The sequence below is a fragment of the Ochlerotatus camptorhynchus genome, unplaced genomic scaffold (assembly GCF_037179485.1).
Source record: "Ochlerotatus camptorhynchus isolate MF236.1 unplaced genomic scaffold, CSIRO-AGI_Acam_v1.1 ptg000190l, whole genome shotgun sequence".
Classification (NCBI taxonomy): Eukaryota; Metazoa; Arthropoda; class Insecta; order Diptera; family Culicidae; genus Ochlerotatus; species Ochlerotatus camptorhynchus.
In genome coordinates, this window is record NW_027040680.1 from 599,970 (window position 1) to 626,956 (window position 26,987).

At 37.7% G+C, this 26,987-nt stretch overlaps 1 protein-coding gene across 1 annotated transcript in view; it reads left to right on the plus strand.

Moving 5' to 3' along the window:
- Positions 1-26,987, plus strand: part of ftz-f1 (ftz transcription factor 1) — a 524,702-nt gene that overhangs the window by 463,824 nt on the left and 33,891 nt on the right. Inside the window, exons 4-6 of the mRNA XM_065223300.1 lie at positions 12,822-13,069; positions 13,411-13,766; positions 14,109-14,307. Coding sequence (XP_065079372.1) covers positions 12,822-13,069; positions 13,411-13,766; positions 14,109-14,307 — 803 coding nt within the window. The remainder of the gene's footprint in view (positions 1-12,821; positions 13,070-13,410; positions 13,767-14,108; positions 14,308-26,987) is intronic.

Sequence of the window (26,987 nt, forward strand, 5' to 3'; positions counted from 1 at the left end):
CAAAAGCGCTCGTTTATTCCACGAACCTTTTCGTTGTTATCTGCAACGAAATAGACTCGTACTATATATGAATCCAGTTTCGTTTAAATATAAAAAAAAATCATTCACTTCGTAACATTCTTGTATTTTACGAATGTATCATAAAATAAATACGAATTATTCGTGACAAGAAGTACAAGCATTGTAAATAGTACGAAATATTCGTTTACCAATAAAACATCATGCATACATTGTACGAACATTTCATAGAAGAATAAATCCGTCTGTCTGGCTTTCGTGTTATATACGAAAAGATTTCGGAGAACGAAATCAATTCGTATTTTTTTTTCAAATTCGTTTGACTCAAGCAAATTTGCCTGTCAAAACAAAGTTTACAGCAAACACAAACGAAAATTATTTATTCTCCTTAAAAACAACAGTTACAATTATTATTCTTAGGGCAAGGTAATTAAAATAGAATTCAGTGATTTGATCTTTAAGGCGTTGTGGCTTAACCGAAGGATGTTGCACCGAATGTGATAACTCGAAATGCAACCATGCTCGTCTTGTTTCTTCTCGATGCTGATGATGCTGTTTTAGGAAGCCTTTATCGACATTTCTGTTAGCTGTAAACTGCACACACAACATCCTATTTATAGTCTTCATAGGTCCTTATTGACCGACGACCGATTTCCTGTTGCGCTGATGCTGAAATTGAGCCTCCTTCGAATATACATGGTCCGCCTAAGGTTCTGAAGGGTCGAGCGTGAAGTTTGGTTCCCGTCGATGCGGAATTGTATCACCTTCCCGTTACCGAATTTGATGGAATTGGTTACCTATCAATTTTTGAAAATGTCCTGATCAAGCGCCAATATCTGAGAGAGGAAATAAAACAATGAAGTTTAAGTGTCACTGAAGTGGAATATTCGACAAATATCTTGATAAATTACCGTTATCAGCTTATCTGAGTTGTTTCCGTTACCAAAGTGCTGGTCTTGAATTCAAGAAGTACGTATTACAATATCCTTGATGTCATCCCACCAGTCACGGAATTTAATTGGAACCATCGACATTTCCACTTGGTTGCACTTTTGTGTTCACGCACTAAGGAAACTTTTCCCTACTTTTGTTTGACTTGATTGCATTAGTTTACGTTTTTTGACGCTTTACTCCACGTCGGAGCAAATGTACGAAATATAGTTCGTATATTTTATGAATTATGCGTAATGTTGGCATTGTAGCTTAAAACATGCAATACGAATGTTTTGCACAATTAAGGAAATATTTGTTTTATCTACGAAACCTATATTTACGAAATGAGCGTAATTGTATTAACGAAATATATTTTCAGTGCAATTATCTCGAAGCCCTTTGCTTCTCAGTTTTTGAGTTGTTCGTCAACTATTAAAGATCACAGAAGAGATGAAAGTACACCTCCTTGAGGATACCCTTTTACAGCTCTAACTGTTATGGATGAGCTTCCAAGATTTACTGAGATTTCTCTTTTAGAAAGCATCTCATCAATCCACTTAAATTGTGTCTTAAAGAAGTTGTAGATCATCAAATGAGTTTTATGAAAAAAAAATAAGCACATTTTAATTTTTATTAATAAAAATGTATCTAAAATGCAAATTGCTTATCGCTTTACCGTTGTTATGCTTTGTCTGAAAAGACTTTCAGTCATATGAAGAATAATAGAAGTTGTTCTATCATGGAGAAAAATTAATTAAAAAAGCCCCTGGAAGAAAAACATTTCATATTTTTTTTTTCCCAATTTTAAGTTAAGGTAATTTCAAATCAGAATGCTCTTGAATGAAAAATTTCCAAAATTTATCTGGTCCTTAATGAAAATTCCTCTTTTTCATAAGTCAGTCGAAATTCTCCATCTACAACGAAAAGTTTTTCAGAATTTGCAAAATAAAAAGTCATGCAACTTGGCAGATTTCATCTGGAAATGTTCTATACTAGTAAAATTGTACATTTGTGCAATAGTGAAACGTGCTTTTCGCATTTCTTTTATAAATAAGCCTCCTATGTACTTCTTAGGCTGTTTTGAACAAATGAAAACTCAAATATCCATGTTTCTCAGCTGTTCATCGGTCGTGTTTGTTTAACATGTGAAAATAGTAAATAATGATAATACCTCAACGTTCCTCGTTCGATAACGAAAGAACCTTTAATTTGGATAACACTTTTCCCACAGCCGGAGCATCTTTCACTTTTGAACCAAAAAATGGCATGAGATCGTTTAAATGAAGCCACGTCAACCAGTCTCAAGCATTTCCGAAGAAGAAAACGTGTCACATCCAGACACAAATTATGTCCAATTATGTACGCTCCATCGATCCTGACCTGCGGCAGCAGCAACTGGACGTGTAATTTGTCAACGACCAAACGCTTCTGTTCCAACAACAAGCGAGACAATGGAAAAGGCACGTGTGTCCGACATCGATATATTTCACCCGTTGTTCGAGAGATGATAATTGATTCGTCACCTGTCGGTTCCCATCTCATAGCTACATCGTGCATCAATGAGGTCAAACGGTGGTATTAGCCGTCCGGAACACCGGTAGCCAATTTCAAACCGACCAGCGTTCGACGATCATACGAAATAGTTGCGCAACCGACAGGTTCATCCGATCCATCACTTCAGCGACAAGCAGCTGCATCCGATCCGATAAGTTTTGATCGAAAAATGATCCGTAATTACAATGTCCTATGCGTGCGCACTGTTGTAAGGCGATGTAATGCACAAGATCAACAACGGGCGGTGCCTCGGTCTCGGTTGCTCCCAAGTAATTGCAGTCAGGCGGATGTTGTTTGGGGAAGAAATGGGAAACTTGCTTTCTCGTTGGTGTCGAAGAATTTGCCCATTGTGTTTTGCAGTTCTTGTTCGGCGTAGATTCACTTTTTTCTCTGTTTGCTAATTGCATCAACTTCCAACTGGATGATTGTAAGTTTTACGACCGTAAAGTTTTATGTTGCTGCCTCGATTTTGGCACGAAGCTTTAGTACGCCATTCATTGCCACTTGCAACAGGTAGCAGCATAAAGATTGCTTTGATTATGCTCAAGTCATGCAGCTAGCAAAACATAATCAGCAGCAAAGCTAAATATTGTGTGTTAAAATATCACCCCGAACTGCATGCGAGCTCCTCTGATAAGTCACAACATTTCACCCGAAAACCGTTCGGCTCCAAAACAGCTCAGTTCTCACGTATCCATCAGAAGAGACATTTTTTCATCATCAAACAACCATAGAATCACCACTCCACGCCATCATCGATACCCCTACGGAGCGCTTGCACTTCTCGGAAGGCTCACTCGAATTTCAGCGTGCTAAACGTTTCATCTAATATCGATTAAAGAAGAGTTCGGCCACTTGGAATCTACTGTGCGCTGGCGATTCCCCTTTTTTATGTGGCGTTTTGTTCATCAATATTTGCTAATGCTGCTGCTCATTTTGCGACTAAACAGCAGCGACGTGGCCTAAATCGAGAGTGAAATCAAAAAACCCGACCGGCTCTCCGGTTTCTCAAAGCACACGAGAAGGGTTCTGAACTGACCTAATTTCGTGTGTTTCTGTCGACATGGGTGGGAAAAGGTCGCGGCGTGTGATGATGAATTGGAAGGCGAAGCCGTACAAAATTTAATTCATTTCGATGGGAGAGGCCGATGCACATGTATGGGAATGATTTGGCAGATTTTAGAATTGGATTGAGTTGGTTTATTATATAAAAAAAATACTAATGTCTATAAGTTCGTACACTAATGTACCATGAAATGGCTCTTAGGGGTGACGCATCTTATGTTGTTCTAAAGTTTCATCGCTGCTGCAAACCATCAAATCGCAATTTGATGCCGGAATGTAATGGAACGGATATGAAGAAACTTATACAACACGGCAAACTGCAGTGGACTTATCATTCTGGGATAATCATCGAAATGATAATCTAAATTACAGGAAAATAATCTTGTCTCAATGATTTTAATAATGTCAAAATTTGGATTAAAATAGTACAAGTTTTAACAAATCCGATGTCATCATATAATTTTATAACTTAAACTAATCTAAGTAAATGTATTGCGTATTTATTATTATTTTTCATTTTATTTTCCGAGACAATTTAATGTGTGATTCGGTGACGATAGCTACGCGCTTTTCCGGATAGGGGGAATAGCAAAATCAGAACAAAATAAAATCGAAAATAACTCTCTTTATATTATTATTCTTTTGGTAAGAATTGCGCTATTACAAGTTCTGCTATCAAAGCATAATTTGCAGCGACGCTGGTGGTGTAAATAGTGGAAAGCGTGATCAGTCATACTTTGGGAATGGTTTGTCATCCAGATAAGCATCGCATTTGTAGTTCTACACACAGGCAGCATCCTGTGGTTGTTGTTGATCATCAGCATGCCCATGAGCTCTTGCCGAACAAGTTGCAAGTTGCTTAGTATCGTCATGCGAGAACCGTTGACCCCATCTTACAAGAACTGATCGGTAGGCCACCCATCACATCGGGGCCTCGTGATACAAACTAGTTCAACACAAGAATGATTACCAAATGACCAAATCATTGATGATGGGCATGTTATTTATGTCGGACTCACGGAATGTAATGGAATTGCATTGATCTGTTCCTATAATTCCTATACTATTACGTTAAGACAATCGTACATAAGTTCAGATCTAATGGAACATTTGAGGTTACGTATCGACATTCCCAACTGTACAGACAGTACAGAGACTATGGACATCGTTATAAAATCCTGTGTATTTCCCATCGATGTCCATACCCAAGAATATATAAGGAACAACGCAGGGGAAATCGAGAAAATTTCCATCCCGGAAGACCCTTGGCAAGACCGGGATTTGAACTTGCACGAAATCTCCCCCCAACTCTTATGCTCAGCTTTTTTTCTTTATCGTTTATTCTGCATAACAAATTTGTAAAACAAATCGCCACAATTTTGTCGTCGTTCAGAGGATTTTCGCCCCTGCAGTTCGCAAGGTGGCCAGTGAACCGGGAAAACCGGGAATACCGGGAAATATCCGAGAATTGGAAAAGTAACCGGGAAAACCGGGAATTCGACGAGAGAACCGGGAAAATAAATTTACAATACCATAGGAACAAATGTTTACATCAGAATTTCAGAATAAACCATTAAAGTAGAGTGATTCTGTACCAAATGAATGTCTAGCTCGATTTGCTGCATAATTTTCTTAAGTTTCCCGTCCCTCAGCAATATTTCACATTGATTTTTTTCGTTTCAATTTAAGATGTAAAGAGCATGGGCATTAAAAGAAAATATTGAAGATGCTCGACTTTGGAAACAAATATTTGTAAAAGCCGAATCTGAACTATCCTTTTCCAAGGTTTTAATTTTTCATTTTGCATTCGAAATCAAAATAACCATATGAATTTCAGACTTTGAATTCTGCTCTGAAATATCATATTTTTTTGTGTGAAATTCTCCAGAAAACACTCCGCTTATTAATTACCGTTGAATTCTTTTTGGAATTTTCTTGAAATCCCTTCTAGGAATTTGATTGGAATCCTTCTTAGAATTCCCTTGAATCTATTCATGGACTTTGATTCTTTTGAAATGCTTTTCAAAATTTACTTTTAACTCTATTCAAAAAAGCCGAAATCCTTGGAGTATTTTAAAGAATTTTTCTCTATTTATCAGCATTTTTGCAATCAATTTTGTTGGAGCTCTGTGATGAATCTTTCGCACTAGGGTTGAAATTATCCCCAAAACACTCTTAGAATTCTGTTTCTTGTTGAAATCTCATCATAATTCTATTGGAATTATTCTTAAAATTCATCTGTCATTTTCCTCACGATCCCCATACAAATCTTCTCAGAATCACGTAGGAATTTTCCTTAAAGTTTTGTTTTCACAACTCCTTTTGAAATCTTCCAAAATTACCTAAGAATTTAATTTAGAACTTGCATTCTTCTCCACAGAAATCCCTCCAAATTCATGTAACAATTTTTAAGGACTTCATGTCAGAATAATTATGGAATTCTGCTCAGAACTTCTGCTTCGAAAATTATGTGGGATTCCTCCTCAATATTTGTTTGAAATCAATACTTTGACTACTTGTAAGTTTGACTTAAAATTCCAGGGTTTGTCCGCAATATTCTATAGATTGTTCTTTTATTTGTTACTAGCTGAGTGTACCCGGCCTCGCTCGGGATTCAATATTAGCTTGAGTTTATGCGCCAATTTAAAAAAAAGCATGCTATATTGTACGAAGCCCCCCTCTTATCTAAGGGGCTACCCCCTATAACCTCCACATACCAAATTTGGTTCCATTTCCTTGATTAGTGCTCGAGTTATGCAGAAATTTCTGGTCCATTTGTATGCGAGTCCCCCCTTACAGAGGGGGAGGGGTCTCGAACCATCATAAGAACCTTCCCCGGCCCCAAAAACCCCTGCATACAAATTGTCACGCCGATCGGTTCAGTAGTTTCCGAGTATAAGGGTCGGACAGACAGACCGACAGAAATTCATTTTTATATAACGGGTGTTCAATAAAAAATGATTTTTTCACTCATATAGCAACGAATTCAGTATTTTTTATTAAAAAAAAATAATGTTTATTCTTCAAAAAAACGTCAAATAATATTGGAGAAGGGGCCCCGGTCAGCCGTACGACGCAACTTAGTCACGATGCTCTCACAAGAGCGCTGGACGGCACTGAAATCATTCTCATTTTTTATTGAACACCCGTTATATAGATATAGATAACCTTTCAAATGCTTCCTAATCTCAGAGTCTTGACAATTATGACTCCAGTATGATATTTTTTTTTCAAATTTGTGGTCTTGAATTTTTTTTTAAATCTCACATTATTTTTTCTCCAAATCTTGCATTACGAAAATTTTAAAGAAAAGTTCTAGTTTCAGACTATAAACAAATGTCAAAGCCCCAGAATCTTCGTAAATCACTTTTTTATCCTCTCAGGAATATTCCCTACGAATTCGCAAATTGGTTTATTTTTGTATTTTTTGATTTGGTTGAAAATTTACAGAAACGTTCCTTATGACCGACCGACAATGCCATTTTTACATCTTCATAACGCCATTTTGAATCCAGCCTTATTTTTTTAAAAAGGCATATAGAAAAATATCAAGCTTATCTTCAGAATTTGTTTATTCGAAAACTATTTACCCGATCGGTTTGGTGTCTTGCGCAATATTGCAGATAATGGATGAGACTATTCGAAAAAAAATGCACTCTGAAAAAATTACCCATTTTTTTTTTAAATTACGAATAAAATCTTAGAAGCAATTAAATATATGTTTTAGGGGACAAAAATGCCATCTATTGCACTATAGGTCAAGATAGAGCAATTATGGACAAAAAAGTTATGATTTTTAAAAAAAACTCAACAATATCCAAATCTTGGTCCAATAACTGTTACGACTTCATATAGGGGAATTTACGTATTCTCGGCAACCTAAGCAGCGACATTCTTTCTATAGCCTTTTTCTCTATGGAACGCACACATATTCAGTATTGGTTTGTTTACAATCTTTTGCTGCCAGCTGCTCTAACAATTTCAGTCGAAAGAATTGTCAAAAACTGTTTTGAAACGCTTTTACAAAGCTCCAATCTTCTCTAGTGAGAGTGAGTATTGTCGGCAACCAGTTTTTCTTCGGCAACCGTTCCATTTGAACTGCATGTAAATCTGCTGTTCTATTATCGACAACTCGAAATCAGCTACAATTTGTAGTGCGTGTGTTTCATTTCAAGAAAACCTTGCTAGATTGCTTTTTCTCAGTGGTAAAAATATAGTCAAATTGAAGCTGAAAGCATAAAGAATCGTTTGCATGCATTCAGCAAAGTGTCTTCGTAAGAAAATCCAGTGAAAATAGTGTTTCAATTTGGGTTGCCAAAAATAGTCTGGCATGCCGAAGCCGTCATTTCCCCTAATGAAAGTACACTAAATTTACAAGAAAAAAGTGCTCAAGTATTTTTTTTTTCTAAGTTGCACTGTTTTCGAGATGTAGCGGTTTGAAAGTAGATATTTTTGAAACGTTGGTAGCTTTATAAAATACTTTCTGTAATTTTGCTTTTATTTTTCCCACAAATAACTCCGAAAATTTATAGTTGACCGCCTTTTTTAAAAATGCGTTCAATTTCGTTTTTGTTGAATATTAACAACCGGGAATTGTTTAAGATTTTAACCGGTAAAACCGAGAATTTCAAAATGAAAATTCACTGGCCACCCTGAGTTCGCATTCTATACCGTACCAGCGTATTGGATGACCACATTTGATAGTCATTTGTCCAACCGTCGGTGGAGGTAACCTATTTCGGCCGTCTTGACTGCCGTGACGTCTAATGTGGAAAAACTCTGTTGGTGTGAGGCCTCAATAGAAACTGTTATGGACGAAACCACTAGCCGCTGGGAGCCTAAGTATTACTACAGGGATGACCTTAGAAGATTTTATAAGTGAATTTTCGGAAATTTGCTAGTCGATCCAGGGTTTCAGCGCAGGAAGGGTTGACTTTCGAAGCAAGTTTAATGGTTTTGACAAAACATATTACGAGTTTTCAAGATACCAAGCTTTCATGATGGTCCTGATGAACATTGATGGGTACGCTGACTTTAAAATTTGATGTCGAGCCGTTATAAATTTCCACAACCTTTCTGTAGAATAGAGGGAACTCAAATTTCTAGAAAATTTGTAATTTGCCCTTTTTATTGAATGTTTTGATTTAGTTACTAATATTTAGGTATAGAAGTCTTCCAAAGATATTTCTGGGTCATTTAAACTTGTCACCTTCTTCAGTTTTCCAATGAGTTCTAAATTCTCAGAACTATAATTGAACTCGTCTTATACTTTCGTGCTTTATTGTAAATGTTGCCATTTTTATCCAAAACTAAATGATTTTTTTTTACCGTGCGTATTTTTCCTACAACTTTGTCGAAGACCTTATTCCGATTGGAAGTGACGTTTTCGAGTTATGATTTGTTGAAAAATCTCGAATACGCCATTTTCATATTTTCTGCGACATAAAAAATGGCCGAGTTTTTGCAAAAAATATGAATGATTGACCATAACCAGGGTTGAAAAATACCATTTGCAATGAAAGATCTCAAGCGATTTTTACCAACATATTTCTGATACAATCACTAGGTAGATGAGAAAACGATGATAGAGATTTTCTTCAAAAACTCACATTTTTTTTTGTCATGACAGAACGTAACAGTGCAGTGTTACATTGAACATTACTAGTTTATTTTTTGATATTATATTATACATATCATCATTATATTATACAATTCAAAGTATCACAGGAATTTTAAAAATATGTTCACTTTACCGATTGCACACTGTTGCTTGCCTAAATTAAACGAAATCAGTTAGAAATGTTAATGTCAAAATCATATGAGAATTTGTTTCACGTGTCTCTACGCACACAAGAAAGATCATGATAGATAATTTTGTCTCGTGATAGGGGAAACGCTCCTATAGTTGCGGTACGTTAGAAGCGTTAGGTTCCTATAGTTGTGCATGGAGACTCAATACACAACTATAGGAACCAAACGCTTCTAACGTACCGCAACTATAGGAGCGTTTACCCTAGTGAGAGGACCTGTTTTATCATTCATCAAATTTCCTTTCCTCTCCCTAATCATCCTGCATTCAGGCGTGACCGGTGTCGGTATTGTAAAGAATATATTTGAGATCACCAACCATCATTTGTACGTTGAGGTTCTCTGTGAATTTACAGCTGATCTTTGCAATAACAAACGGGCAGTCAATCACCGACAAACCGATTTGAAACTTAAACTTAACTCTTGATCGAGAATCTATAACGGCCGATTCAAATGTACAGCGATCCCATCTATCAAAAGCATAGAAATGTGTTATCTAGATAAAGATAATTTGTCCGAAATAGATTAGACACGAACCAACTCATAAATTTTGTACGCGTGGCTAAGATGAATATTTTCCGCGAACCCGGCGGCAGGTGTCAGTTTTGTGCTTTGATCAGATTTTTTTTTGTAATTTGTATGATCATTCATGTCGGTTTGTCGGTGAGTCAATCATTCTCATGCTCATGATCGAATTATGTAATTTGAAAGGGTTTTTGACGTAGGACTACGTCTTTCGGGAAGATGGGGGTACAATTTATGAAAAGCGAAAAATGAAATTATGAAAGATTTTGAACGTTAATAACTTAGCTGCCCCTGGACCAATTTCGATTATTTTATCACCAATCGATCAGAAACATTTCTACGCATCGATAACAATGCTTTTGACTGTTGATTTTCAACAAAAAACTATTTAAAAAGTGGTAAATGTCAAGCATTGTCCAAAAGCTTCTAAATAACTAACAAATCCACAAATAACATACATGCATGTGCTGCTTCCCCAACACAGTCATCAGAGAATGATTCCTAGATGAAACAAGTCGAAGTGACATTCGCCTCCGATCTTCGGGCGTGTACGAATAGGGAGGATGCAATTGCGGAACATTTTGTTGCCAATTCAGAACCACACACCCCCAACGACCACGCAAAATGCTGTTTTTTCCTTGGATTTGTTTTCCGTGCTGAGCACCAATGCTACCCACACCCATGCTTGGCATACACAGTTTTGGTCACGAACTGCTCATTTGCTAATAACTTTGCACACAGTTGACGCAACATAGTTCTTTTTGAAGCAATAGATAGAATAGAGTGTAAGCTTGTAATAGATATGTAAAATAAAGTAGATTTCAATGCTAATAGTTAACTGTATTTGTTTTAGCGTTGTAAAAATGAGGTGAGAAATGCTCACTACACATCTCGGAATTTAAGTGTTAAATTGATTAGTGTTGATTCAAATGTTAAGCTTTGCCTAATCTTCGCATATCTATAGTAAACTATGAGTCTAATCTATCAATTACTTTAAAGAAAAATAAATTTCAACATCTGAGTGAAAAGTTATTACCAAATGAGCAGTTGGTGTGTACAACTATGCATGCCCACACGGACCCTGCCTATCGACCCATCAACTCATGAACCGGGAACCCCGAAGGAAGGCGTGATCAGAGATGTTATACCTCTGAACTTCCCGGCAGTATTGACTGGGATTGAACCCAGGCCTGCTGGGACGCTTACCACTACACCACGGGCGCCGCTGCTCTCTAGAGTTGTAATCTTGTAACCAAACTTGGAAGCAGGGGATACTCTATATAAATTCTACTCTAACTCTTTTTTAAATGAACTTGGTGGCCCTGAAAAGGGCCGTTTTGTTACATTGGTGATAAGTTTTAACCTCCGAAACCGTACGTTCCGAATCTACGCTTTAGGCTTAGTTTCGATTCACCCGTTCAACGTTAAACAAGCATCAAGTAAGCAAAGGGAAGCAAAGGCATGGAAAAGGAGGCGCCAAGCGTCATCGGAAGGTTCTGCGTGAAAACATCCAGGGTGTTCCCAAGCCTGCCATCCGTCGTCTGGCTCGACGTGGTTGTGTCAAGCGTCTCCGGTCTGAGGAAACCCAAGATGTGCTGAAGGTGTTCCTAGAAAATATGCGTGATGCCGTCACCTACACTGAACACGCCAAGCGCAAACCCGTCACGGCCATGGATGTCGTCTACGCTCTGAAGCAACTGTACGGTTTCGGAGGTTAAAACTTATCACCAACGTAACAAAACGGCCCTTTTCAGGGCCACCAAGTTCATTTCAGTAAAGAGTTAGAATAGAATTTATGTAGAGTAGCCCATGATTCACCCATTCAATTTGTCACTAAATACATCAAAATGATTCAAAAATCAAATAATTTGTTAGGGAAATAAATTATGTTTAAATTTTTAACTGAGAAACCCTCATCGTATGCATTCTCCTGCTGCGCGACATCTTCGAAAACGTCCGAACCGTAAAAAATTTCTTAGTCCTATGTCAACAATGCGGTTGTGTCTTGTACACCACCCTCCAACTTTTTTTCCTATCCTAGGTTTCGTTAAAGACCTACACTCCGGATCATAAATTTTACCCTTTAAAAACTGGTTAATATATTTTACAATTTTTGTGTACTAAAACTTATTCTATAGTTACAACATCTTCTAAAATTCGCACTGAATATTCACGACTGATTTTTTTTTTTGAATTATTAAAAAAGATACGTTTCTGAAAGTTTGGTTGACAATTTTGGAATATGCCTGGACCATTTTTTGGATCAAAATGTCAAATGAACGATCATTAAATCTAGTTTTTAGGAAAAATATAACTACGGACATTGATAGTGGTTTTCCATTGAAAAACATTGATTGTAATCAATGTTCATGATGTTCATGGTCGCGGGACCAAAGGCACTAATGCATGTTATTATATTTTTTTTAAATTTTGACTTTTCAGAGATGTATGCCTTTTCATTTCTGGGCTACAATTTTTCAAAAATATTGTAACATTTAAATGTTGTAGCGGTGCCGGTGGTGATTGCCTCTATTCCCAAAAGGCCTGGTTTCAGACTGATTCGGCGCCGCCGAGATTTTCGGAGGCATAAAATCTCTGATCCACGGAAATAAAGCCGTTGGTCCCCGGTCTATGAGTTGATGGGTCGATAGGTAAGGTCCAGGGTGCTTCCTGGCGTCGGTAGCATTGGTACTCAGTATGAAAACAAATCAAGGAAAAAAATGTTTAGAAATTGAGTAAAAACCATTTTTGTTCTTACGATTTTCGATATCTTTTCCCAATATTTTTAGGAAAAATCAAAACGTTTTTTTAAAGTGATAAGCTTCCCATTAAACACATCCTTTCCAGATGACATTGCCCAAAACAGTTGATGAACATTCCACTAACCAATTTCCCTTCCTGCCCTCTTATCATTGCAGCTGTTCGAGCCGATCGGATGCGTGGTGGAAGGAACAAGTTCGGACCCATGTACAAACGCGATCGGGCGCGAAAGCTTCAAATCATGCGACAGCGACAGTTGGCCATCCAAGCCTTGCGGGGGTCTATCGGTGGCGGCGTCGGCATCGGTCAGCTCGGTTCGGACGGTGCCTCGGCGCAACTGCAGGGCATCGACTACCACCAGCCGTACTCCAACATGCACATCAAGCAGGAAATCCAAATACCGCAGGTTTGTTGTTCGCGTTGAGCCGAAAGTGCCGACGGGTCGAACCTGGTCGTCGCGACGTTCCTAGAAAGCTACGATTTAATCGATTCTATCTTTTTTTCTTCTTCTTTTCCATTTCGCGAAATTTTCGTTACCCCCCGTCGCAATTGTGTGTGACAACATCGATGACCTGTGCGTGTGTGTGGACTCTAAACTCTGGGCTTGTGGTTTCTATCTTGGGGAAACGGAACAATGGACGCCATCCGACGCTTCATCGTCTTTGCCAACGACAAAATCCTCGCTCGTGGATGCTGCTTCTTCTGCTTCTTCTTCTTGTGTGTGCCGTATTTCTTTCGTCCCAACAGGTGTCCTCGTTGACGTCCTCACCCGATAGCTCACCTAGTCCGATCGCCATTGCGTTAGGTCAAGTAAACCCGCAGACGACGATATCGCTGAGCAGTGGCGTTGGAGGCAACGGCAGCAGTGGAGGTGGCGGTGGTGGCGGAGGTGGAGGCAGCAACAACAGTTCCGGTGCGGGCACCGGTGGTTCCAACTCGACGTCCTCGGCAATCCAGAACCAGCTCTCGGAAGCCAAGCTATGGATGAGCGCCAACTCGACGACCGCCTCGCCACATTCGCTAAGTCCCAAAGCGTTCAGCTTCGACAGTGGAACGAATCCCACCAGTACGGCCGATTCGGGCAATCCAGCGGACACGTTAAGGCTAGTCTTTACAGTCATTTTTCCTTTGCACTCCCCTAGACAGTTACGAAGATCCCAATGCCCTGCAGTCTGCACTGGCCTCGGGCTTCATTTAATAGTATATTTCTCTTGTTGTTTTCTCTATTCTTTTATCTATTTTCGCTCATATAAAACATACACACACCCATTTGCCATATTCCAACCACCAACCCTCGATCCCTGGAAAATCGAAATTGTCTTTCGGATACTTTTTTCATTGCTTTTCTATTTTCCAAATCATTTTTCAACCAAATTCGATCAACAACAAAAAACAAAATTGTGTACTTGAACCCCTGTATGTCTTCGTGGTTCGACCATATCTAGGGTTTCGCCGATGATTCGCGATTTCGTACAATCGATCGACGATCGGGAGTGGCAGACGTCGCTGTTTTCGCTGTTGCAGAGCCAATCCTACAATCAGTGTGAAGTGGATCTCTTTGAGCTGATGTGCAAAGTATTAGACCAAAATCTGTTTTCCCAGGTGGACTGGGCGCGGAATACGATATTCTTTAAGGATTTGAAGGTAAGTCACACTAGTCTAGTCTCCCTATACCGTACGTTTACAAGCATTTCTGCCTTACGGTGCAAATCTTAATGTTCAAAAATTACCCCAGTCAAAACACGATCTGCGGTCGTCGTTTCATTTTTATCTTTATTACGTGTGTAACATGACCACCACTCGACTCCTCGCACTGAAAACAACAACAAAATCCTCGGCTCAGAAAAACCGAAAACCATAAAATTACAAATTGCACTGACCAACAAAGCAACCCGCTACCGGACCAAAGTTCTCAGCGACTACCATCGAGTTAACACGGGCCGCGCTCTCGCTTCCACACACACACAGCACACTGTGCGCCGCCATCAGAATGAATGAATGAATGAGGGGGAAAATAAAAAAAAATGCATTGCCCAGACCACTCTCAATTTCAATTGCTGACCTACTTGCCAAGTTGAGTCGAACGCTAAGACCCCCCTCTCCTCTCTCCCCTCCTTCTCTCCTTGTGTGGTGTATTTGGGAATGCAATCTACTCGCGCACCACTGCACTGCGCTGACGTTGAATGCTCTTGACTTAAACCGCGAACAGAACCGAAAGTGGACATAAAAATCGCAATCGCCCCCCCAGCAGCGTTGCCAGATATACCGAGTTATCGGTATTTCTACCGGTTAACAGATAAGCATCTGTAAGATTATGAAGTTTAACACCAGCGTCACATTTTACAGAGTGACAAGTGAACCAGGAAAACTGGGAAAATGTCACGATTTCATTTTCACCAGGAAAATCCGGAAAAAAAAGTAAGGGGTTGTATCCAAGACACGACCGTAGATTTGTCGTAGGATTACGTGCTCGATATCAATATTTGGCGCCTGTGTAAAGCAAACCCCACACACATCAATATATTGACGCGAAGGGGAATTATTGACAATAATATTGATGATGTGAATTCAGAAATATTGTCAATCTCGATACATTGACGTCAATATAGAATGTATTGACAATACGATTATTTTCAATACAAGCAATCGTGTAGGGTCCACATAAGAGAAACCACTTTTTCCCATCACGGAAACGCCTCATTTTCTGATGACAATGTTACGCATTTTCATGCACAAAACGCACAGAATTTTTGGTTTATTAAATAAATAAGAGAAAAAGCGAAAATCGATAGGAGGAATTTCTTGCCAAAATTTTCTCATCGTGAGATTTTGGCCAACCATCATATAAATTTGTGATTTTTTACTTTTATCAACCATCACAATTCCACCCATAATGTTGATCACCATTGTAACCGTTGGACATTTGTCTAATTTTCATTGGGGACCTATTGAAAATCTATAGAGTGTTCATTTTAGAAGATTCGTAGAAAAAATTCCAATCGATTGGCTTGTTTAGAATCAAAATCCATCCGCTATTGACAGAGTAATAAGTGGTGAAAACCTGACTACTTTTCGTAACGCGGTCGATTTTGGTTTTTTGAAATTGCACCCTCCAATATGTTGCCGATAGACGTAATCCTACGTCAAAAAGTTGGGAATCTGATAAATCCACCAGGAAAATAATCCTTGTTTCTATGATTTAAATAGCATCTGAATTTCACTTCGGTGAGAATGATAAAAGTTTTGACAAAACGTAGGGAGTCGTTTATTTTAATAATCAAGATAGCGGTCGCTTAGTAGAGCGAATCAATCATTTTTTCGTTTTTAGCTATATTTTAGCAAATTAAGATTAATCCAAACGGAGGGAGTCTAAGCCAAAAACTATTTCTCCCTGATTATATGTATAAATCGTTAAGTCTTCAATCTATCCTTTTCGAGTTTGCACTCGGTGAGAACGTTTTTCATATTCTTTCAGTTTCTCACCTGTCATCTTCTTAGTAGAATTAACACTTGTTCAACTATCGTTTAGCTTGCAACCATGGCTATTTCGTTTCTCGCTTGAGTGAATGATCTTACCACTAATTGACTCATTCAAAGTCAGTAAAAATGCTCTTTCTTGCAAAACACAATCGTATGCGATTGTTTTCACAAATTTTGTAGAAACAGTTAAAAATTAATGCTTTAAAAGAGTAAATGTCGTATTACTTTCTGAATCTGCTTAAGTGCCCTTAGTGGTCCATAAATGCCCTCATTGTGACTCTAATTTATAAGTACTTTAGAACTTCAAAATTGGCTACACGTCGAACTTTTAAAAATGTATACATAAATACTTTTATACAAAATCAACCAAAATTAAGAGAGTTCAATATATTTCAGTGGTTTTACAAACTTAACTCTCAGAGTACCAAGGGTGAAAACTGCGTGTCGATGCTGTGACACAACACGGCTGTCCTGTTGCCTAGAATGGACCTTGCTCACAACATCGACACGCAGTTTGCAGCCTTGATAAACTGAGAGTTAATAGTCCAACGTTGTTTGTGAAATCTTCTAAATTTATATGTTTTTAAAATCATGTTGTGATCAAAATTATGCCTTAATAAGATCTTTTTGGTTATAACATGGCAAAATCGGAATTATAGTTAATAAAAAATTATGGAAAATTTAAACGAGTTTACAAATGCCTTGAGAGCCCCATTTCAATCACACTTTCAGAACTGTTACAGCAGTCACGGATTCCGTGAATTCCGCGGATTCCACGATTTTCGCGTATTTGTCGCGGATTTGAACTTTAAGAAGAATTAAATGATGTCGCAAAAATTGCGAAGGGACTGATGTGATATCACAAAAATTGCGGAATTCATTTTAACATTTGCGACCCGTATTATTTTGCTGTCATCAATTTTGTTGTTCATTTGGCTCTTGTTTTCTCAATTTTTACCGATTCAAAACAAACACCTTGCAAATAATCGATAAATTATCATAGTTCCATAAGCCACACCGGATTTACAAGGAAATTCCGTGTAGTTTGTCCAATGTGAGACATTTTCAAGATTTTTTTTTATTTCGAATATGAACATAGCATTTTTTGTTCTCAAATCATAAACAAATCTGTTGTATGCGACTAATTGGCATGTATACCTGTCAATTCTATACTTTCATCTCCTCATCTATCCTATAAAAATTACCACTATAGTCTGTTATTTGAAATTAGCATCATCAACTATGTAAATCGTTGACTTCACGCAGAAGTAATACTAAACATATAGTCAAAGTACATAACTCTGGATGGGAGCATACCATCAATTACTGCCATTGGTTGAAAAGTACAGTAGCAGCACCTACCCTACCCGTGCCCTCGAGATCGTCAAGTCGACGATGACAGGAGCACATACCGTGGTAGAGGTAACAATAGCTGCAATTTCCAAACCTACGACTGGATGCCTTCCTTCAGATAACAACTTGAGTGGTAAAAATCGATAGAACTGTTTCAAACACATCGTCGGTACATGAGTGAGTCGGCGATCATCTCTTTTTGCCAGTGGTAATGGGGGAAAATACCCCTCACCATCCCTCTCCAAGATGGGAGTTTGGTAAAGAGAGATGATCAAACCGATTTGTACCTTCCTAAAGTTGTCCTTGCCCGCTTTCTACTTTCAATTTTCACACTGCCGAACTCTAACGGAAATATCAATTCTATAAAAACTACCACTTTAGTCTGTTATTTGAAATTAACATCTTCAACTATGTATACCAGATATTCTAGGTTCTCCAAATTGTCCTGGAGTTCAGTTGATTTGTTAGACTGTAATAATGTTTGTAGTATCGAAATACGTCCAAACAGATTCATGCTGATCAGATTATTTGTTCTACTAGATCACCCAAGCTTATTCAATATCTGTAGTATTGAAATAGGGTAAATGGCTCTAATATTTTATCTAGATGAACGCGTCGTTGGGACGGTACTAATGGATATGTTTGGCCGTCATTGAAAATTTAGTCGACTTATTCCGTGTATTCCAGATATTCTGGGATTTAAAATTGGTTATTTCGATGCTACAGGTATTATCCTAGTCTTTGTTGATCTAATAGAACATACCTATCATCTGAACTGCAGAACGATTTGGAGAACCTAAAAAATCTTGTATGCATGGAAATAAATCGTACATTATCCACATAGACACTATGAATTTATGAATATTTCGATACTACAGGCATTATCCCAGTCATGCTTGATCTAGCAGAACAAATCAACTGATTTCCAAGACGATTTTTAGATCCTAGAACATTTAGTAGGCATGGCAATACAAACTACGAAAAAGACATGTAAATTTCAGTGCTCTGAGAGCGACACATGCAAGCGGCCCTTTTGACATAATAATCAGTTGAAAAGGACGAGAAAATCAATTCAATCAAACGCACTTTTCGTCGAGTTGCATATGTTTCAGTTTCAGGACACTTAATTTTACATGCCATGTTTGTTTACGTCCCATGATTTACGGCAAAGCTAAATTACGTCTCGTGTAAAAATAATAATTTCTAAGGTCACGCCTGATCCACTTTGTCACTGTGAATATGTCTGGAAGTACTTCGATACTACAGACATTGTCCCAGTCTCGGTTGATCTAATAGATCAAATTATCTGAGCTCCACTACGATTTGGAGAACCTAGAACATCTGGAATACTCGGAAATAGGTCATGCATCATCCACATCTGAATCTGATTAGACATATTTCGATACTACAGACATTATTTCAGTCTTGTTTGATTTAGTAGAACAAATCAACTGATGTCCTGGACGATTTGGAGAACCTAGAATTTCTGATATATATGGTAGCAACTTTGCATCAATAACTGCGATATTTACTGAACTATGACCACGAATCTCTGGCTTTACTGTGGTGTGATGTCCAAACGTTCCATCACAGTTTTTTTTTTTTTTTTTTTACGCATTAATTCAGATAGCAAAAAGCTCTTGTCATTCCATTTCTTTTGCTATTAACATTAGCATTAGCATCGAACAATTTGCACAATATCGTTGGTGGTATGAATTCAAAACTATTAAGAGCAAGATGGATATCTATTACTGGACAGATAGTAAGTAGGAAATAATTACTATCTCCCAGATAAAGACATATCCACCTCTAACAGTTAAGGATTGTCCTGGCCACGTCCTTGCAACTGGTAGGGGTAGGAAAGGTATGTTAGTCCAACATTTACTTAAGAGATATGCAGAGAATCCTACGACCCCTCATAAATGACTCGGGAATTTAGGAATTATGTTAGTAGGAAGGCAAGCCATAGGATACACCCAGTCAGTGTTGCTGGCAAATGTAGATTTTTTTTTTAAATAGTGAAATTGCTGTCCAATGCGTCTGCTGGAATAAAATGAAATAACATGGTGAACTCACCATCGTTGTCACATACGTAACTGATCAATAGGAAGGAATTATGATGTCTTTTCAATTTAAATCATAATCAATTACAAATTTCAACAATAAATCATTATTCAAATGGAAGCAATAAAGTTAACAGATTCAAGATGAAAGATGACATGTACGATAGATGGCATCGTAGAACTCCCGCTGAGGTGTTTTCAAGGTGCCATAGCGATCGGCAGTAATCTGAAAGATATAAATTATACTGCAACAAATTTGCTAAGATTTGCATACTTCTACAATAGTGTAACTTTCAAACCAACAAAACCAAGTAGATAAATAGACTTGATGGGTTGAGACCTCGATCGCTGTCCTAAAATAAGGGTGTTAATTAAACTGCAATGTTGATGACTCCGCTCAAGAGTCATGATGTGGTGATAACCTAAGAGAAGAGGAGACAATACGCAAACTCGGGGGCGAAAACGAACCACTTTTTTCTGTCAAACGCGAACCAGCTCGTGATTGGCCGATTTGAAATGCGTAAGATAGAGATAGAAAGAGATAGAGATAGAGATAAAAGAGTAAGAAGCCAGTTGTCTCCTCTTCCTCTTAGGTGATAACCTCTGAAATCGTAATATGATTGTTGACATGCCGACCATTATTTTTGGGGTTGCTTGCCAGATCTAAGCAGTCCACTAGCAAACTCTTCATGCTGGACCAACTCAACTACTCGCCACTATCAAACGTTTCAAGCGTTTCCGACGAATTCGTGGTAGGGACCTTGCTCGAAGGATAGTCCAATGAAGCATGACGTGCTTCTGGTGTCGTCAGAAAACAACCTGGAAATATTTTACCCCCAAATTTACTCAACGAAAATCTCAGAATCCTGATGAATGCGAAATTACTGTCTAAAGAGAGAGAGAGAGAAGGATTAGTAATTTTCATTTAAGGTCTGTATTTTGTTGTTTATTTCAGATTCATGGGATATGATTTAATAATTCACGAATTCAACGAATTAAATTCTTAGTCCAAATTTGTTGGAAGTGTTTGATATCTTTGATTCCTTGTTTCTTTCCTGAAGCTTCCCCTTCATCAGAGCCCAATATCTCTCGATTTGACGTAACTTTGGCGGATTTGCGATTTTTAGTACAATATTCACTTGATTTGCTTCGTACCACTCCATCACAGTTTTGCCATAATGACATGATGCCAAATCGGGCCAGAACAAAGGGTTTTCTTTGAGACTGTTGATGAAGGAAACACTCACTTCTACAGGCACTTTATCTGGTAAATCTCCCTGTAGTCACGAAAGATTTACTTTTTCGGCCTCTCGTGCAAATTGCATACCAAATAAGTTATTTTTTGGGAAATTTCGATGCCTTCTTTGTCCTGAAATACTCAACTGTAGCATTTTTGGCCATAGCAGAATAAAAATCCAGCGCTGGAAGCAACTTGAAATCCTCCAGGACATAAGTTTCATCGTCCATAACACCACATGAAAACTTCTTGAAATATTGGCAGTACAAACGCCGAGCTCGTGATTTTGCTGTCAAATTATGTTTGTCGTTGCGATTTAGAACTGTTTTCACTTTATACGACTTCAGCCCCAAACGCTGTTGTGATGTTTGGAAAAAAAACTAGGTGACATTCATTGTTCGAACAGAGATATTCAGGTTTTCCTTCAGTATACTCTTCACCTTTCGGTACATGACAGGATTGCGTGGGTATGCAAAATTTCGGTGTTTTGTGTTCATAGGATAATAAAAGTCCTGTGTTTAAGGGTTTTATAATGCCCTCAAAGGCAGACCAGAAACCTATCCTTTCGTGACGTGAAAAACAACGGTCTAATAGCGACCGGAAAGAGTTGGAACCGTTGGGGAACATTGTTGAAGACTTCTGTTGTTTTTGTTGTGTGAGTTGCAGCATTATTTGAATTAAGGGTATTAATGGGGTCTAATTAACTGCCTTCTCTTGAGCCCACTCTAGAACCAACATTTGATAATTAGATTTATAAGTGAACAGCTGGTCTGAGTTCCTCAGTCAGTCAAACAGTACGCAATGTTGTGAACAACTTCAATGATAGTTGTCCAGCATTTGTGTGCTCCCATTTTATTTACAACAATCCAATGCCTACGAGATTGTGGATGTACAGCAAAAATCTTGAAGCTCAAACTCAACACAGTTTGGTGAGAATTGTAGCCGGGGAGTTTTGTTAGCATGATATCATAGCAACCGTATCACAGCTTGTAATATCATCTGCTGTTGTTTGCGTGTATGGGTTTTTAGTCTACGATACTCAAATGAGATTATGCACATTGGTGAGATTAGATCTTTTGATATTTTCACAACACTGGTGCCGATGGATGTACCCAAGCTGTGCCGGATCTAATTTCGGCAAAATGTGCTGAGTGACTTACCCCTTGATGCAAACCTTAATTCCACTACCTTATTTGCTTTTTTTTATATAGATACGCGTATTTCGTCTACAATGTGCAGACTTCTTCAGTGTCTAATACTCGACTTGTTATTGAAAATCCCAGCCTAAAATATAAAAATCTTCCTTTCCTGAGGTGAAACAGATGGTTTATTAAGTCATGAATTTTCCAAATTTTTGTAACTTTTGTAATCTAAAATTGTAGTTTTACCTTCAAAGGCTACATCGAAATAGAATTGGCTATAATTTTAAGGTACCGATAAATACCGATTTTCTTAAACCTTCCATACCGATAACATTGAGAACAGTCTGGCATCGCTGGCTCCCAGTCAGTGCCCGTATGGAAGCGAATCAGTCAAGTATACTTACGTGAGTGGATGTTGCAGTGTAGGTCTACCACACACTCAGCAGCACGGTCAAATCGGCTTCAGTGGAAGGGTGTTCAGTTCAAATGTGTGCGATTACTAGCCAAACCATTACAGAGTGGCTTGAGCTTGAGAGTGTTGCAAACAGCAAGAGGCAGCGCTGCGATGAGTAATAAATACGGACAGAAATTAGTTAATTTTGTTCTTATTGTTGTTAAGAATGTGTTTATTGTTTGCAACTGCAATTCGTTCTCACTTTCCTACTGGGAAGATGTGGTGAAGGATTTGGTTGCTTTAAATAAAAATGTGTTTGAAATGGAAGTCATGGTGGAAACATAACCATGTGAAAAACAAGCAAAACGTTTTGAAACTCTTTTGACTTTTGACATAACCAAATTGACTCAAATTGTAAAAAGTTGATGTAGACTTCAATACGCTTTTAAATATCAGTGGGGAGCATTAGGTTGTAATGTTGACCCACCCTAATGTAGATGTTTCTTTCTCTTCGATGAAATTTATGCCCAGAATTTAACAAAAATGAAGCTTTGTATTTTCCAAGTCCAAGTTCACTAAACAATTTGAAAGTTTTTCTAAGTGCGCAATCCGGAACGTAGTCTCAAGTTTCAGAAACTTGAAAAAATAATCCTAGTAGCACATTTATTGCAGAACGATTTTAGCAACTTTTATGTGACTTATATCAATCACACTCAAACTTCTGTGGCAGGAATGTGATCCTTCGGAAGGAGCTTGAAAATATGTCCAAGTTCGAAAAAGATCAAATATTTGTTTTGTTTTTTTTTTGTTTTTTTAAAGTAGGGATGAATCGCTCTTGAGGGCATCGTTCATTAGATTTTAATATTGAAAGCTAACGTTCAATCCAATTGAATTTTCAGTCAACCCACAGATATCCGTCTTAAAGCATCCTGATCTAATCTAGATGTTTCATGAACTTGTCTAGATTTTACCTAAACTTATCTGGATGTTTCCGGAACTTGTTGATCAACCCAACTACCTGATCATCTCTAGGTGTTTCCCGAATGTTACGTGTTTCCAAAACTATTCCAAATGCTACTTGTACTTTACTTGATGTTCTCTCCGATGATTCGTGAATCTCTCTAAATATTTGCAATTGAACTTGTTTTTCATCTAGTTCTTTTATTTGGAAGGCTCGATTGCGTTAGCTTTATGGAGCCGATAATTCATTGTTCATTGTTTGTAACAAAATTCACTTATTTCTATGTCTAGTAGGAGTTGGACCTTATCGAAGGATAGGATCAGGGGAGGAGCTTGAGGGTGGGGTTTCGTTGTCTCATCAGAGCATTATTAAGTGACCTCTTCCAGCTGATTCCTAATCTTCTCTTCCTTGAACATCATTACATGTTATCTGAACATCTCTAGATGATTACTGAACTGTTTTAGGTGTTTCCTTTACATCCCTACACCGTCTGAAAAATTCATGTAAATTTCTGAAAGATATATCGCACATAAAATTAACGCTATATTTCACGTAAATTTACACGATATTTCGTGTAAATTTAAGCGCAATAACGCTTAAATTAGCAATGTTGTATGCAAGCTTGTAAACGATTTCGTTGTTTATGCCAACTGTAGCTCAAAATTAAACGAGAGGAGATTTTACGCGATAGTTAAAATTTAGAATTTGTTTCTGTGTAGATGTTCCCTAATCTTCACATGGATGTTCTCTTAGCTTCTATGGATGTTCCAGAATGTCTCTGAATATCATTATTCTTTACTGGGTGTTCTCTGAAGAGCTTTGAATTTCCTTGGCCTGCTCTAGCTGTTTCTTCCCTTTCCCTAGCTGTTTCCAAAACTGCTCTGGATGTTCTCCGAGCTTCTAAAGAGCATTTCCAGCCCAACATCCCAAAAGAAAATGTCAGTTTTGACTGGACCCTTTTCGATTTGAATGAAACTTTGCTCATATTTAGGCTTCTACCCAACATTGCATTTTTTCATTTAAATATTTTATTCGCTTAGCAGTTACTTTTCAGAAAGCCGTATTTTAAATTGATTAGATTTTTTTTTTCTTAAAAACATAACTTGAAATCCCCAAATGACATCCGAGAAGAAGTTGTAGATAAGTGAATGGTCTTTTTTAAAAATATATAAAAAATAATAAAACGTTGATTTTCTCGGTGGACTTCCCTTCGATTATCCAATATCCTGTGTTTTTAGTTTAATGCATGTCGTATTACTTCATCACTATTGAGAAATGATGAAGTATTCAATTGGTCTACAGTTGTCATTCATGCATTTATCGCAAGGATCCGACTCCAATTGAAAAGTCCCGCTCTTTATACCCAACGGAGGGTTGAAAAACCCTCCAAAGGCGCGCTCCTTTGTCAGTCAAAATTGGATTCCTTAGCAACAAAATTAAGCAATGACACCGATAATGACCATGCATCAGAACTCTAGTCTTAATCACTTCAAACTAGAGAACAACGAATAGAAGATTAGGAATCACATAGATGAAGACTAACTAAATCATTTTTTCCTTGTTTCAAGATCTCATCCTCGGTGGACAAAGCCGAGTCTTGTCACTATCAACAAGGCATTAAAAGTAACAAGGACTAAGATGTGTTCCTTTGATTACTGAAACACCCTGTTCCCCTAGTTTGAAGTAGTCAGGACTAGAAATCGGTGGCAGATCTTACATCCCATAACGTACCACGAAAAGATGATCTACCCACGTTACGGGACCTTAGTCTTGAGTTACATCATATTTAAATGAAATATGCAACCTTGGGTAGTAACCAACGTATGAGAAAAGTTTTATTCAAATCGAAAACAATCATGTCTAACCAGTTTGCGTTTTCGGTTTGAAATGCTCTATGTATCGTGTACAGGGTGATTCAAAATAATTGTCACCAATTTCACAAATATGCCATTCCCAATGGGTAAGATGGGTATATGTTCAAGTAGTTTTGTTTTAAAGTCTGTACGAATATCAGCTTGTATTGATAGTAGGATTTGAAATTTCATTCGTTTGCGATTTCAAGCAGCCATGAACGTGAAAATGGAGCATGTCATAAATCTGTATAAAATCGTGTGTTATCTTTTGGAAACTGAAAGCTCTTCGAAAGAATGAAACATTTATTTGTTGCATCATTATAGAGGTACAAAGAAACCATGCTTGGAAAATCTGTTCAATATCAGAGCTTAGAAGAATCGCCAGGACTCAAAAAGTGCTAGAACTAAAGTGTGCGTACCAGCTGTGGTTGATTTTCGTGACAAATGTGGCTGATAATTAAGGTAAAGGGAGAGAGATTGGAATTAAAGTATGCTAAGTTGAAGGTAGTAAATGTAGTATACCTGGAATATACTGATATCAAAAATTCATGCAAACTTTCAATCGTTATGTCCATTTTTAACAGTGACAGTTATTCCCAATCATCCTGTACTTCTATTGATGCTACCTAAACATTGCTGGATCTGCCTTGAACTTTTTTAATGGTAATCCATTAAGTACGTTACACTCTAAGGAGGAAGGGGAAGGTTTAGAAATCTGTGTCCAGCTTCCTTATGGTTTATCTGAACTTCTCTTTTCTCCTGAAATTCGGCAGATACTCTCTAATCTAATATAGGATCTCTAAACTTCTTAGATGAACTTCCAAACTCTAAAAGTCCCTAGGTTTCTCTTGAAGTTCCTTTAATTTTCCTAGATGTTCCTTAAACTGGATGTTCTCTCAACTCCTATTGATGTTTCCTGTACTTCTCTCGATATTACCTAAACTTTTCTTAACGTTCTCTGAACTGCTTTATATGTTATCTGCACTTCTGTTGATGTTCTCTGAGCAGCTATGGATGATTCCTGAACTTCCTTATTCTCTAAACTTTTCTAGATGTTCCGTGATCATCAATTGATGTTCTCTGAACTACTCTGAATTTCTTCGGACATCTCTAGATGAATCTCCCTAGATGTTCCTTAAACTTCTCAATATGTAGCCAAAGGCGGGCCAAAAGTGTGTTTTGAGATTGTCAAAGCCCGTGCAAAATAAAACTAGATGTTTTGACGCTTGTATAGAATGTCTTTAAGAGCCAGACTTTCACCAAAAAACTCACACAAATTGGTGATGCTTTCGAAGAGAGGCAAAAGTTTTTTTTTTCGATGATGTATGATGATATATTATAACATTTGTGAAGAGCTTTGAGTGTGTTGGTTTATTTCCTTTTAATTCCGTTATAATTGCTTATCTTTTGACAGATACGCATATTTCGTCTACTACTTGCAGACTTCATCAGTGCCAAGTACTCAACACCACTGAAGAATCCATCTTTTATCTACGAGTTATATACTAATCAATATATTACTACGTATCTGTCAAAAGATAAGCAATTATAACGGAATTAAAAGGAAACAAACCAACACACTCAAAGCTCTTCATAAAAGAATTCCGTCAAGAAACACAGAATAACATTTGTATCAACTTTGGGAGCGTCGAGCAAGAAAAAACCAATAGTAAAGGGATAATTTCATTTCCAGAGCATGATTCATTTTCTCTTGACGATGATTTTAGGAACATAAAATTATTGTTATATCATCGGATAGTAAAAGAAAAGTCGAACCCAAACCCATGATGTCAATCACAAATGTTTAAAGCATTTATTTATTCTAAATAATCATAGCGAAG